General features: G+C 32.3%; 1 protein-coding gene and 1 long non-coding RNA gene across 3 annotated transcripts; both read right to left on the bottom strand.

The window, feature by feature from the left end:
* Window positions 1-206: 206 nt before the first annotated feature.
* Window positions 207-5,464, bottom strand: LOC119189547. Of its 2 annotated transcripts, XR_005112464.1 has the most exons (3): window positions 5,216-5,464; window positions 3,371-3,532; window positions 207-229 (listed from the first exon to the last, which is right to left on the bottom strand). It is a non-coding gene; the product is annotated as an uncharacterized LOC119189547 (long non-coding RNA). The 2 variants fall into 2 exon arrangements; XR_005112463.1 differs by lacking the exon at window positions 207-229 and having other exon boundaries at window positions 2,570-3,532.
* A 3,952-nt stretch (window positions 5,465-9,416) lies between these two features.
* On the bottom strand, window positions 9,417-15,101 carry LOC119189534 (carboxypeptidase B-like). The gene is made up of 4 exons (XM_037439475.1): window positions 14,979-15,101; window positions 13,390-13,579; window positions 10,411-10,557; window positions 9,417-10,227 (listed from the first exon to the last, which is right to left on the bottom strand). The coding sequence occupies exons 1-4, from the start codon at window positions 15,089-15,091 to the stop codon at window positions 10,015-10,017; spliced, it is 663 nt and encodes a 220-aa protein (XP_037295372.1). The 5' UTR covers window positions 15,092-15,101; the 3' UTR covers window positions 9,417-10,014.
* Window positions 15,102-15,108: the final 7 nt, after the last annotated feature.

The raw sequence follows: 15,108 nt of genomic DNA, 5'->3' as shown, positions 1-15,108 counted from the left end.
GTGCTCGAATTATATGAAAGAGCATGTTTTAACTTATTCCCATAATGACCAAAACCATTTAAACTATCAAACAAATTATTTATAAAAAGAAGAATTTCTGCTGTGAAACCATTTCCAATGTCTTCATTTAAACTTATGTAATCATGATCCTGGAGAGATAGCAGAGACTTCATCTGGATTTCTAGTGATGTAGCCACTTGCCGGCTAAAACTTGGGCTGCAAATTTGACCTGAAATGTTAATAATATAAATAATATATTAGTAAATTAATAAATGAACGATTTTAATCATGGTATGATTATTTAATCTGTTATGAGCTTAAAGATATTTAATTAAATGGCCCAAAGAAATTGATATTCTGGCCAATACTTTCACAAGAATACGGCAATTTAACATATTATATTAAGGTTTTTTTATGACAATTGTTGTACATTATGCCAATTTCAAGTTGGGAAAGTGGTTAATTTAATCACAGAATACGATTTATTGGAAACATGAAAGGAAAAGGATCAGTAATGATGATATAATTTTATTTCCTGATGATAGTACGGTACTATTCTCTGAGAAAACTCAGTTATTACTAGAGGCTAGAGTAAATAAGGCATTAGAGGACATTGTGAATTGGCTTACAGAAAACCATTTATAAATTAATTTAAAGTAAAACATCTTATTTTTGAAATTAAACTATTTTGGATTCTATCGCGGTGTTCGTATTTTATTTTCTCCGACGTTTTTGCAGCCTTCATGGTCATGATCCCCCGTGACCATGAAGGCTGCAGCTCAAACGTCGGGAGAAAATAAAATACGAACCCGCGATAGATCAATATTTAATTCAATAACGCGTAAATATAAGAAATCATTATCTTATTTTTTTTTTCAAGAATAGGTCAGCAACTAAATTGCTTTCTATAAATTATCACTTACAGGCAGAAGCCATACGATTTTTAGGGCTCCAGGTGTACTGCAACTTAAAACTGGAAGCGAACTTAAGGAAAAATTCTTACATTAACTAGTTTATTTATACAATGAAATTTCAATATTTGTAAAAGAAACCTACACATAATATGTACACCAAATATTATAGCAAACGAACAAAATGCCACCTAACAATACAGCTCTATTAGATAAGAGCGGTATCTGCATGGGTCCAAGAATATAATATAATAAATTACAAGTTGTATTGTAAACATAGAAAACATAGATATATTTAAACGTAAATTAAAACCTTTTTAATTGATAAGACATATTATTATATAAGAGAATATTTACAGGAATAATTTTGTGTAACAATTTGTAACAACTGTGATAGATTATATTATATTATCATACCTACCTAATGCTATACTATATTAATATACTATATTAATATTAAATTGTTATTTTAGCTTAACTTTATATTGTAATTTTTGCACGTCATTCGCCTAAATATGGTAAGACGCTATGTTATAAAATACACCACCTAATACTTAAGGTACCCATATTTGCAAAATAAATGAATTGATTCATTGATTGATATGGTAACGAAATTAAATAAAGAAATCTGATTATGGATATGTCGGAGATAAGCCAGTATCCACGTGTTCGGAGTCCATTATAATGAAAACACAAACTTAATATTGGTTGGTTTATTCTCTCTTGATCTTGGAACACAAGTGAAGTGAATTTAAAATGACCAGGCTTTATATAATCCAATTGAGTCATAGTGAATTTAACTGCAACTTCCTTTTTAGAAAAATAATTAAAATTACTGTACAATAAATCGTAGGTTATAGCTGAATATTCAAAATTAATATTATAATGAATTTTACATAATTAGATATAATATTACTTTTACACAAATAACTTTTTTAAGTAAGCAAACTATTATTTTACATTATTTTCTAACAGATGCCGCTATTAACAAGGTGTGAATATTTTTACTTATAGATTAAAACAATGATATAGAAATCAGGATAATATTAACAATTCTAATTGAATTTACTTTAGACGTTTAGATTACATAAACAATTAAATAATGATATAAATAAATATCCATTATTTTCCAAACACTCAAATAGTCAATACAGTTTCTAATTTATTCTGAAACTTAATAAATAACAGAATTGCGGTTGTAAATACTTATTTAAATATCATTCTTTAATATTCTAGACTTTTTCATAATAATATAATCACTAAATATAAATTTGCGCCCATAGATACGATGCGAGAATACGAAAGGCGATTACGATGCTATTGGGAAACATCTCGATAATGTAGATTGGGAAAAGGTACTTGGTCACAACGGCGTCAATGATATGCTCACTAAATTCTACGGTATTTTACATGAGACTATCCAACTTTATGTACCTAAATTTAAACTAAGAAGTAATAAGTATCCGGTTGGGTTTAATCGCAACCTCATATGTATGTTGAGAATAAATATGTTTCGGCTATGCTATAAATTTTTTAAGAACCCGTTAAATGGAATAGAATTTAAATTACTCAGAGAGAGTTGCAGATCCTTATTAAATAAATGTTATAATACATTATCTTGAAAGTATAGAAGATAATATTTAAAATTTTTATAATCATTTTTGGTCATTCATCAAGGCCAAAAGAAGAGGATCTTGCTTTCTCCCAGCTTCGATGTCCGGTGGTAATCAAGTTAGTTCCAAAGAAGTTGAAATATGTAATATGTTTGCTTCGCACTTTGCATCAGTGTACGAGAAAGATACTAATGGAGTCGAATGTCGATGCTAACCCGAATTTTTCTTATCATTTCATGGATAGCTGTGCGAGTTACTCCTCGGACTTGGACTCGTAGTTTTACGTCGTTGCACATCACACTTAATGAAGTTTCACGTAAACTTAAGACTCTTGATATAAGCAAAGGTTCTGGCCCAGACAATATTCCACCAAATTTTATTGTTGCATGAACAAGAAATCTGACTAGTCCACTTTGTAAAATCTATAAAAATCACTGAAAACCGGAATTTTTCCAAAGAAATGGAAGGTAGCTAGAGTGGTGCCGATACACAAGTCGGGCAATAACACATTAATGTCCAACTATCGACCGATTTCTATTTTTTACTATGGCAAAATTGTTTGAATTTGTAGTATTTCCATATCTGGAAGCTTACTTCAAACCATTTTTAACTGAACACCAACATGGTTTTGTTAAATTTCGCTCAACAAGCACTAATTTGGTCTCTTTTACTGAGTTGCTTTCAGAAGTCTTAGACAATAACATGCAAACTGATGTAATATATACAAATTTCAGTAAGGCTTTTGACAACGTTTTTCACGAACTCTTGCTGCAGAAGTTATCCGGGTATGGGTACTCTTGGCACATGTATGAATGGTTTCAATCTTATCTTACTGGTCGCACTTACCATGTGGTTCTTAATGGTTTTAGTTCCAATTTCCATCATATTGCTTCTGGGGTGCCCACAGGGCTCCCATTTGGGACTGTTATTTTTAATATGTTCATAAATGACATTATCAATTGCTTGCATCATTCCACACCTTTCATGTTTGCTGATGACCTAAAGATCCTGAAGTCCATTAATTCTCCGACGATGTCAAATTGTTACTGAGCAATTTAGAGGACTCATTCATTAGAGGATTCCACATATGGAATATATAATTAAAAAAAGCATCTAGTTTGTTAGGCTTCGTTATAAGAAATGGAAAATGTTTAGTTTGTTATAGTTGATTATTAAGGTATTGCATTAGTATTTTAAGGTAGCCCACCACCACTCACCCCCCGCTAAGCTACGACCCTGGTGCACAGCTGTCTAATAAATTGTCGAACAATGTGAAAGACAGTGATACTTTTAATAATTTACTTAAGGTTATAGCTTAAGGTCCATTTTTCATACATTTTGTTTCACCTTTAATCTGGGTAACTAAACAAGTATTGACAAGTAAAGAATTTAAATTCACGTCTAGTTAGTGATTAGTTCTCGCAGTTGAAAGAAAAACGTAAAAATAATTAATATGCATGGATATTTCGGCCTTTAAAATTTCGTCGTATTAAACAAAATGTATGAAAAATGGACCTTAAGCTATAACCTTAAGTTACATATTATCGCGAAGAGTAACAAAGACTAACTAATATTGTTGCTTTAAGTGATAAATGCATGCATCTCATTATAAGTGTTCTTTAAATCTATAAATAATATATATTTTTTTACATGATTCTGTATGATGAATATACATAAAGTTTTATTTATTATGTCATGGTTAAAAGAACAAGGATGGATTTCAAGTAAAATAAGACGGTGATATAAGGTAGATGTATCATATTTGGCACACGACATGACATTATGGGAATATAGATTTAAACCGAATTGAAAAAATAGACTGATTGTTTAAAAATACTCTACACTTTATAGAAAAATCATAAAGATAACTCAAAAAGCCCAAAATAATAATTTCATAAATAACTCCAAAATAAGTTTAAAGCTGCATGGCAAATAATTAACAAATTCATACTACAAGTATCAAGAGTCAATAACGAACATAAAAATAATCACATATACAAATCTCACAGACAATGCATAGATGAATTTATTTATTATTTTGTTAATATTATTGAAAACAACATAACATTTATGAATAATGAATATATTATTATACAAAAAGTAATATGAAGAATTTTTGTTAATATTATTGAAAGCAACATAACATTTATGGATAATGAATATATTATATTCCAAAAAAGTAATATGAAGAATTATAGGTCTATAATGTTTTTTATGGTTATAGCAAAAATTCGTAATTTTCAAAAGTTATTGGGAAAGTAATTTACAGACTAACTGTGCTCATTACTCATATTTCGAAAAACATAAATTATTCTGTGCTGATCTAAAAGGTTTTCATAAGCACAGTTCTATTCATATGGCATTATTTGACCTGTTATCAACTGTTATGGCAGCTGTCGACAAAATAAATCCAGTCCAGGAGGTTTTTTATAATATTAATTTGTAGGTGACAAACTCCTATGCCTACAGTTGATGCATTATTATTTGAAGCAGCACAATTAATATGATGCCAGTTAGGCCAATTAGAGTTTGTATAAGGGTAATTTTTAATAATGTCAATATTGAAAAGTATATTAGGAGCAATTATCAAAGTACAATAATCATGCTTAAATAAGGGGAGGATTTCAATCTTTTATCAATCAGTCAAGACTTGTAAACAGAACTGTGATAGAACAATGTATATTTATTTACCTTCATTTTGTCATATGAAGTTGGATTTATGTGCTTCTCAGTAAGTTTGGTGCTTCTTGCTCTGCCACCAAAACCATCCACTTTATAAAGTCTCTCAATATACTCCCACTTTGCCCTTTGGTTGCCAATGAGTAGGTTTTTTCTGAAAATTATTGCGAAAACATTTCAATAAATGAGGTACATCATAGATATGGTACAGTTGGTTTGGGCCGATTTTATAACAGATGTCATTGGTATATTTGTTACCACGTGAGGGAGTTCAGCATTAGAATCTGATATTAATGACTTAATAGCAGCAACATTGGCAGAACCTTGGTCACTGATTGTAGCTCTTACTATGAATCCAGATTTAAAAACTGCTAATACTATTTCTTTAATAATATTTTTTAAAACAAATGTTTTAACCCCATCTCGAGCAAAATAAAATGCAATTGGAATTTTCCAAGGAGAAAACAAACCCTGTAACATAAAAACTAAAGCTTTATCAGCCACATTGTTTGTGCGTTTGCCAGAACCTATATCTTCAAAACCTTCAATGACCCCAGTAAAGAAATTAAAATTTAAGTGTTTTTTAATGGACATTTCATCAAACATTAATGTGCATTGCCTGTCTATTGCGGGTTTATCCAAGGCAGCATCTGCCAAATGTTGAAATATAAAGTCATTAATACCAGGCCTCAAAGGAATATTGCTGAGTAGAGAATTAATTCGGGATTTACATGGTAATGCTAAATGTTTTCGTAAAAAATCTATAGCACTTAGGGCTTAACTTATATAATGATAAAGCAAAAACTTTTTCTGAGTCTGTGTAACGGCGACCTTTTAATGAATTACCAGTCAAACGTAATTGTGAATCTACTAATAATTTCCCATATGTACTCAAAATGTTATATTTTTTCAAGAACACCTTTGTTTTGGTGCATGAAGGTCAAATCTAGTCTTTAACTTTTTATACCTTGATTGCAAGAGACGTAATTTATTCTTTAAAATGTGAATTGAAGAGCGTAAAATTCGTTTACGAGGGGTACATTCATTGGGATTTAATCTAATACGATTAGTTAATCTACGTTTAACTAGGCTGTGACTTTTAATTTGTGCTCATTACACACAGCAATGGTGGTTGATGTGGAAGGGGTTATACATATTGGGTATTGCGTATTGTGAGGTATATTGGGAGTAAATTGAGTTGGAGTACTACTATTTGCTTCATTCAATGAAGCATGAATTGATACCGTGCTAGACAGCTCAGAACTTTGATGTTCTTGTATGATAGAACAATTTTGCTCTATAGTGGGTCGATTAAGTTCAGAAGGGTTAACTACTTTAAAAATAAAGGGTTCAGTAATGCTACTAGTGGGTTCAATTTCTAATATCAAATCTCGGTTTGTAACTTTATATTTATCTGTATTTCCTAAGTTTACTAAAGGAATCGCATTAGGTGTTAATCTTAGATTCTGTTTTATATGTTCGGGAATAAAATGTTTATGACAAAAACGAATGTTTTCGCGTTGAGTAGGAGGATAATTTTGTAGGAATGGACATAAACTTAACCACTCTTCCCACCTTTTTATTTGTGAACGGCACACTATAATATTTAATACCTCGGCCTCGAGTACTGCACCCGGGAACAGAGCACTTATAAACCATGATATTATCAAATAAATCAAACTATACGAAAAAAACAATTACACGTTTAAACTGGTAAACACTAAATGATTGCTTTTATAATATACTGTTTACAAAAACATTCACACACAATAAAGCACTATAATTAGATAATAAATAAATGAAAACCGCCTTCAAATCAAAATAGCGAATTGCGACGGAAAATTCAATTTCAAAGCAGCGGTTAAAGGTTAACCACAATAAAAATGGCGCTACGCGTCGTTTCAGAATCCGAGATTAGAGACGCTTATTTGCGATCGAATGACAGCTTATACTATAATACACACACTAATAAAGGACGTTGTGTAGAAAGAGACATTTAAGGAACGATTCATTAAATGTATGGAAAAATCGTGAAAAGTGAGATAGCTGCTCATCGCTATTGTGTTACTTTTTTACGCCGAGTTAAACGGGTCTGATGGAACATTCAAAATATCATATTGTTTGACAAATGACAGTTGACACTTGCTATTTGGCTAGGTTTTTTCTTTTTACAAACCGCGGTTTGTGTAGCTATCTGCCAGTATCTACTTGATACTACTTATAATATTGTAAAATCAAATCAAAACAATTTATTTTACATAAAATATGGTATAAATTATGATGTTAAATATATTACATGTTTCACCGTTTCAACGGTAGGTATATTCTTTATATACGTACTTATAATTAGAGAACGTAGTTACACAAATTACCTATTATAAGTAATAAAAAAACTTATGTTATTTTTAAAATTTTTGTTCGTTATCTGTATGTGTGGTCTATATCTATACTTACTATGTACTACTACATCACCAAGCGGCTAGCTTAAACCTATATCAAAATATTATAGGAGCAATTTGAAAACACGTTATGGTTTTTTATTAAGTTGTTGATTAATTTAGAATAGTTGGTTGAGCCGCTTGGTGTCTCCTCAACATCAGCAAGGGTGCGGTTTGCGTAAAATTATTCATCCGACCTTTGTAGCTTAGTTAGGTGATGCCGCCTCTTTGGATGTAATACTGGCCGTTATGTTCCGTTTTTTCGAAACGGGCATTCGACTGTCATTAATTTTATATACATGAAAATTTCTTCACGTCACAAATATTTTACGTTTTTCCTACTATCCACATCAATCCTAATTCCCTTTTAATTTTCTTCCCTTCCTCACTGATCCTCGCACCTCATCCTGTCACATCGCCCGTGGACGGCAACCGGAGCATCGCCTAGTATCCCGGACCTCCTCTGCGGTGTGCGCCTCCTGACTTTGGCTGCAAGATCGGTGAGTAATTTTTGCGCAGTATTACCTGGTAGCCCTTGCTCTCCTCCCTTGAGGGGACACCGTAGGTAGTGCCTGCTCGGCCTTGCATTTCCTTGGCTCTCATTCATTCATTCTTTTTTTTCTCGTTGCTTGGGCTATTTACACGCCCAACCAATAGTCGAATTAAAATAAGAAACATTTTATCTTACTCTATTATCTCTATAGGTATATTGCTGAAACAGAGTGTGTATCTGAATTTCTGAATAATAATTTTTTTAAGTAAAAACCGTACAAAAATCCGTTCAGTAGACTTTGAAAAAATCGATCACATACGTAAGTATGTTTTGTCTGAAAAGACAGGCAGTTTTTGGGGACTGTTTTATAATTTGTATCGATAGATATTAGTAAACAAATGAGTCGTTACGGGTTCCAAGAGGTTCCTGGTAATTGGATATGAAGTAAGTTGTGCCCCCAAACGTAGTTGTTATATCATCTGTGGTCCTTACAACTCTGAAGGCTTTGAATGAAAAAATTAAGAAACCTAAGAAGAAAAAGAATGAAAAAATGACAACATGATTCTTTTTTATTTCTCTAAGTTAGTCCCGAAAGACAGGAGGAGAAATGTTATCGAACAGTTCTATTCTTCAAATCACCACTATGATGTGTTTGGTAAGTGTTTTATTATTGAACGATTAGCTGCTAATCGTGTTTAAGCATAATATATTCTTCAGTTTTCGCAATAAGTATATACTGCAATGAAAAACTCAAAATAAGCGGCTCAGCGCTAGTAAGTGGAAAGGTAGATTGGGTTTTGTAAAAACAAACAATTGAAACGACTTCAAAAACAATGAAAATATATTTCCTTCTCTAGGGGTGAATAAGAAATTATTAAAACACATATAAATTGCTGCCTAATACATAAAAAAAATCTTAAAAAGATTTAATATTTTCATTTTTATTAATAAAAAACTGGTCTAATTGATCCCTTCTGCATCTACGAAATCCAAGGTCGCATACTAATGAAATTAAAATGGGTCATTCTGGAGCTATATGGAATCCAATGCAAAATAGTAATTTAAATCGGAGTACATACCTACAGGCTAAAAAATATTGCTGTACAAAAAAAAGAAGGATAGGTAAGCTACTGCTCTTCTGTTGAAGTCGGTTAAAACACCGTGATACAGGAAATAAAAACAAAATATTTTTTTTAAAAACATATTTAAGTATATTCCACCTCCGAATTATAATATTACATAATCCTCGTTATTAAATACATAAATATTATTTTTTTCAATACCATCAATCCCTTGAATAAATACTTAAATCTAAAACTAACTACTTCCCTACATAATAAATTAATACTTTCTAAAAAATGTCGTTTGGCATAATCTATTATCACAACTAAAACATATAACGCTAAAAAAAAGGAATTTACTTATAATAGGACTGTTATGAAAGTAAAGAATAGGTAAGTAAGTAAGTACTAAGTACTTGTACTTTGCCTTCGAATGTCATATTAGATCATAGGTAGTGTAACTAACAATAGTAAATATTTTATTTAAATAGGAATTGTTTAGGAATCGTAATGTTTATCGATTCGATATTGCTAGCCTTTAATTATGTTAAACGATTCACGTTGCACATTACATAATAGGAAATATCAACCTTATTGACCCTACGGCTAATAGATATAAGGCATATTAGGCAAATAGTAGTCAAATTACGAGTGCAAATCGTTAATTCACTGTAGACTGTAAGTTGTTTCAAACTGACAAGCCATGTTAGTCTCTATTGAACGCTTGACTATACAAATAAATCTTGTTCATTGTTCTCAAATCTTGGAGAAATTTCACACCTTTTCAGTCTTTTCTTACCCGTACAAGAAAAATCAAACTTAATCAGGTGCAACATTATCTACTATTGCCTTAACAGCTTGCCATGTTTCTCGGGCTGTCGACACAATTTGCGAGCCAGGTAATAGAAAGCCGTATGGTCCAAATGAATCACGGAGGTCAACGTGATAGGAAAACTTGATTCCGGCTCGTGCTTTTGCCCAGTCATGGGACATCCCTCCCGCTGGCTGGCTAAGTTCTTCTGCTGTTCCAACCTGAAATTAAAATGAAATATTTTTACTTTTTCCACAAAATGATAATGTCGCCAAATATGTTATAGGTATATTTAATTTTGTACATGTGATAGGAATGCGGTGTAGTTAACTAAAGTCAAATCTAAATGCTATTTCGATAAAAAAGGAAAGGTTCTTGATCAAAATAAAACCGGTATTACTTACCCGATATTTTGTACCAAACATGTCCCCTAGCGCAGTAGTAGCGAGCTTTCCCATTTCCATCAATACACCGTCATCCCCGTAAGGCGTGTATGCATGAGTACTAGGTACTAACCACGCTTGGGAGTAAGCATGGAGTGATATAAAAACCTGCAAAAATAAAACTTAAATTGAAATATCACTAGCATATGGAACATTTAAGCTTTATTATTTTACAGCACCGATATTACCAAGAATATTTCCTAAGTTCAAATAACATTCATTACGATTTTCCATTCTAAGTCTTGACACGAAGTATACTATATAGACATAATATTATGTAGCACCTAGTCAGAAATATATATTAAAATAAATATATCTCCTTTATACGTAGATAAGTAAATGGGTACCTATCTACCTTGCATGTACAACCGAATGACAAGTCAAGCCGGTTGCTGACCTGATCATAATCACTGCGTCTTCCCATAAACCGTAGCATCGCCATCTACTCTGCAACTTTCTACTCCACGGTACTGCACTGCATTCGGTACCAAAACTATACTGACTCTATTGTCAATCACACTGGAATGTATCATAGCTTGCACTCTCATAATGCCTCGAAGAGTACCTTGGCAGTAGCCGAAGTGACGGAAGCTTCCAAACAGATTCTAGCGTAATATTTTCTAGTGAGTTACTCATAATAAGTGAATATTAATGTTTTATTTTGTATGGGATTCAGGTTACGACATGTACATGTACACTTTTTAACATTAAAACTACTTAATATGCAAATACATGTATTAGTGCAATACCTTGATGTACCGCTAGTCTGCTAAGAAATATAATAAAAAAAACATTTAGTCGGCATCTTTTTTTGGTCGTAAGAGAAATGGAAATCAGTCATTTGAGGTCTTAAGATACAGACAGAATGATTGATAGGTACATACACTCGTGGTATCAGTGATTTAAGTATGTTAAATATAATTTAAAAAAAACTAAGATCTGTACATCTTATTAAAGTCCCCTTCAGTCTTTGCTGGCGGATTAATCGACGAGCGCATTAATAGTAAGTATGTTTTTTAATTGGAATTATATATATTTTTTTAAGACTAGTAAGGCAATTGCTCGTTATTATTATCATTATAAAATTAGTAGCGGAAGGAATAGACGATGCAAGAATGGTACGATTTAGCCGCTCTGGGCGAAAATAATAATTTGCCGCCTTTTCCGTTAACACGATATAAGTGATGAACTTTTATTCCTATGAATTTTTAATGCATGGTAATTTTTATAAGATCGTTCTTTCCTAGAGAAAAAATTAAGGTTTCATGTAACCACCCAGCTCGGCGCCCTAAATTTTGACGCCCCATATTTTTACTCAGACATTTGCTTAGCTGGCCTCTTTAAATCGGCCCCTGGATGCTAGGCGTATTTAATCCGACAGACTCTTATACAGGACTCTTGCAAGCCAGTCTTACTATCTAATAAAGTTTGGTAAAATATTTTTTTTAGGATATTTATACACCAGACCTATTGTTCCAAGTTTATAGGTGTTTATGAAAAATCTTTACCTATTTGTCAACCATTGTTAAATATTTGCGGCAATTATATTTCTATAGAACAATTTTATAGCTACAAATAAAGAAAATTTAACGTGTGTTTTATTGTCGACAAAGATCATTAACTTCGTCGAATGAAAATTTTGTGAGGAAACCTGTGTATCAGAGAATTTTCCTTAAGAACATCGTAAAGCATATTGACTGGTAAAGTCTATCAACGGGCACTAGGCCAGTATGATTATCGAAAATCCTGAACAGTAATTTAAGTCACTTTTATGGTTCCCCATAAACTTTCGATCATACGGTGGACTGAATACCAAATTGTATGGTGTAAAGTTTGAAAGTTAGATAGAAAATGTTTTGAAAGTAACGATGTGGGCAGATACCGTATTCTGTCACAATTTCCATGATCGACGTGCGGTCTACCTTTACGGTTTTGAACGAATGATAAATTACTATACTTACCTACTTGCACGCATTACTATATCAGTTGCTAATTTATCATATATAGCGATACTAGTTTTTGTTTCAGATTATAATAAGTTGTGAGAAATAGAAGGGAATACGATATATACTTTACACATATTGATCTCACAGCTTGTGACCTAATTTAGAAGTGAAAATAAATAATTAGAACTGTTTGCAAACCACACAGCGGACACCGCCAACCGGTAATTACAATCGACAATTGCACACAATCTTACGCATGCATTGAGTACGTAACGTAGACATTAAGATGAAATCTGATGTGGTTTATGACCTTTATTAGCAGACATGAATTGCGTAAATACTTTCATTAGCAATATTTCATTATATCACAATATAAAAACATTATCTCTTCTTTTCCTTAAATATAATAAGATAGTAATTATTTATAACTAAAACAATACCTATCTATTTTTATTCGTGGCGAAACTATTGGGGCGATGTGATCACATCTGTGTATAAAACGGAACTCGTGAAATGGAACCGGTAGAACACTAGTATCTATCCGTCTGCCTCGCGTCGGAGCTGTGTTTCTGAGAAACTGTCTATCTATGAAACTTGTAATATGGAACAGTTAGAACAATTATAAGGGTTGTTGGCCTATATCTAAGCATCAGATGAAAAAATTCTCCAAATATTTATAGTGTGAATGATTAACGATTCTTGTTACATTAAGGCATGCAAATTTTACTCATGGTGTTTTTGTGTAGTTACATTGTCGGATACTATAATTTTGTATAGAAAAAACTTTAAACGGAATACCCGGATAACGAACATTAATCGGAACGCGTTAATTAACACATTTATGTTAATTACTTAAGAAGTTGAGTAGCACACACATTTCTTTTCGAAAGTTTTATGTGGGTATATAAATGGAACGAGTCATTAGTCCCTACTTATCTAAATAAAGATCTGACTAATTTATGTACAAAATTACATTACTCGGTATTGTTTTTACCTTAATTTGTCCTCTGTGTTCTGTGAGGAATTCGGACACCGCTCGTGTCTCCGGTTCGCTGAAGGGATGTGGTCCTGCGAAGTTGTCGGAACAAGGATCGCGGGATGAATCTTCTTCGCCCCAATGATAGTCCCAGTTGCGATCCGCGTCCACCCCAACACACTCAGTCTGACCCCAGTTCCATGGAAACCTGAACGGTTACGTTAAATATGAATAAAAAATAATTTTAAACTTATTTTTTTCCTCCTAGCCTTATGTCTGATCACCCCGATGAGATATATGGACTTTTTGGTTAATTTCACACTTTCATACATTAGGTGTATGAGGATGAGTCGCGTGATTTTATTGGAAATATGCAAAAAAAAAATTATGTAAGTAGGCGGCTCCAAATTATACGATATGATAATAGGCATAGATTTATCTACGAAATAGCGGGGAGCTATGGAAAATTAATTAACCTTATTAAAAGCATAACAATATAATTTTATATCGTTGCACGAACACGAGTGCCGCTCATCATTATATTCATTATTTCATTACCCATATTTGCGATGTGATTATAATTGGACCTAGCTATGCCAAAATGAACCAACCTACAAATTTCAACAAATATTGTTCAATGCATAGGTATATGTATGCAATACTTAGTTGGTATATTTTGCTATAGCTCGGTGCAATTATTCGATGCTTAAAGAACATCAGTGACCTGTAGAGTATTTTCCAGACAGCGCAATTTTTTTCTTCAACTTTCTCAGGAAATTTGTATTGTTCCAGTATAATTTAACAACAGATACTAAACCGGCTAAACTACTTCATGTGACTATGATGGAATTCACCATTCAAAAAATACCGGATATATTTAGATTCACCTACTCAAAGAATGCTTTTGTAAAATGTACTACTTTCTATGCTGTGTGCCACTAGTTACATGTACAGAATTTAGTAATGATTTTTATATTGCTTTCTATACACTCTGCGATTAAATTGGGCTCAACTCTTAACAAGAGACTGACTCTTTACGTAATTTTATTTCTTAAATGACGCAAATGGTTTATGATTTTTTTTCAAATGATTCTACTTTTGACAATTTGATTACTATCGAAAATTTATTTATATCTGTGTTTTTCATTTGGGGTCGACGGGGTTCCGCTATTTGATATTCAATTCGCCCCCCCCCCCCCCCCCCCCCCTCTAATGGTTTATTTAGTATTATTTACTTCCTTCATAGTTGTCATTAAAAATCTTCAAAAACTCTGACAAATAAAAAAAAATACTTTTAAGCAGAAGCTATAATTATATAACAAACTAACTTATTTTTTTATAAATTAATGTAAACTATATTTTTAATTGGTTTAAAAATAAATTACATTCGGCATATTAAATATATATTTGTTTTCCTACCTTCATTTTATTTTTTACATTACGGTATGTGACTTCTTCACGGACCCCTACCACAGAAAAATAAATATTTAAAAAGTGTAAACGAATTTCGACATTACCACTAATGAATTAACGATAAAAAATATGGTTGATAAACTACGTTTAATATCATGGGTAAATTCGGTATAATGTAATAAAAAATAACTAACCATCCCACAAAGTAGTAGTCATCAGTCTGGTCTGGTGGGCGAGAGCGAGTTTTCCTCCAGAGCCGATCATGCGTGTGCGAGTGCTCGTAACCGTCGGGGTTTAGCACTGGCATTATGTAGAAATCAGCCT

The sequence above is a fragment of the Manduca sexta genome, chromosome 17, assembly GCF_014839805.1.
Source record: "Manduca sexta isolate Smith_Timp_Sample1 chromosome 17, JHU_Msex_v1.0, whole genome shotgun sequence".
In the NCBI taxonomy this organism is placed as follows: Eukaryota; Metazoa; Arthropoda; class Insecta; order Lepidoptera; family Sphingidae; genus Manduca; species Manduca sexta.
This window is presented reverse-complemented; position numbering and strand designations above follow the sequence as displayed.

Bases quoted from the DNA above. Each gene is read 5' to 3' on its own strand.
- LOC119189534 (XM_037439475.1), bottom strand. From the start codon at position 15,091: ATGCCAGTGCTAAACCCCGACGGTTACGAGCACTCGCACACGCATGAT. The intron at 13,580-14,978 runs GTTAGTTATTTT...GTAACCGTTCAG, and splicing joins GACTACTACTTTGTGGGATG to GTTTCCATGGAACTGGGGTC. The intron at 10,228-10,410 runs GTAAGTAATACC...TTTTAATTTCAG, and splicing joins TGTTTGGTACAAAATATCGG to GTTGGAACAGCAGAAGAACT.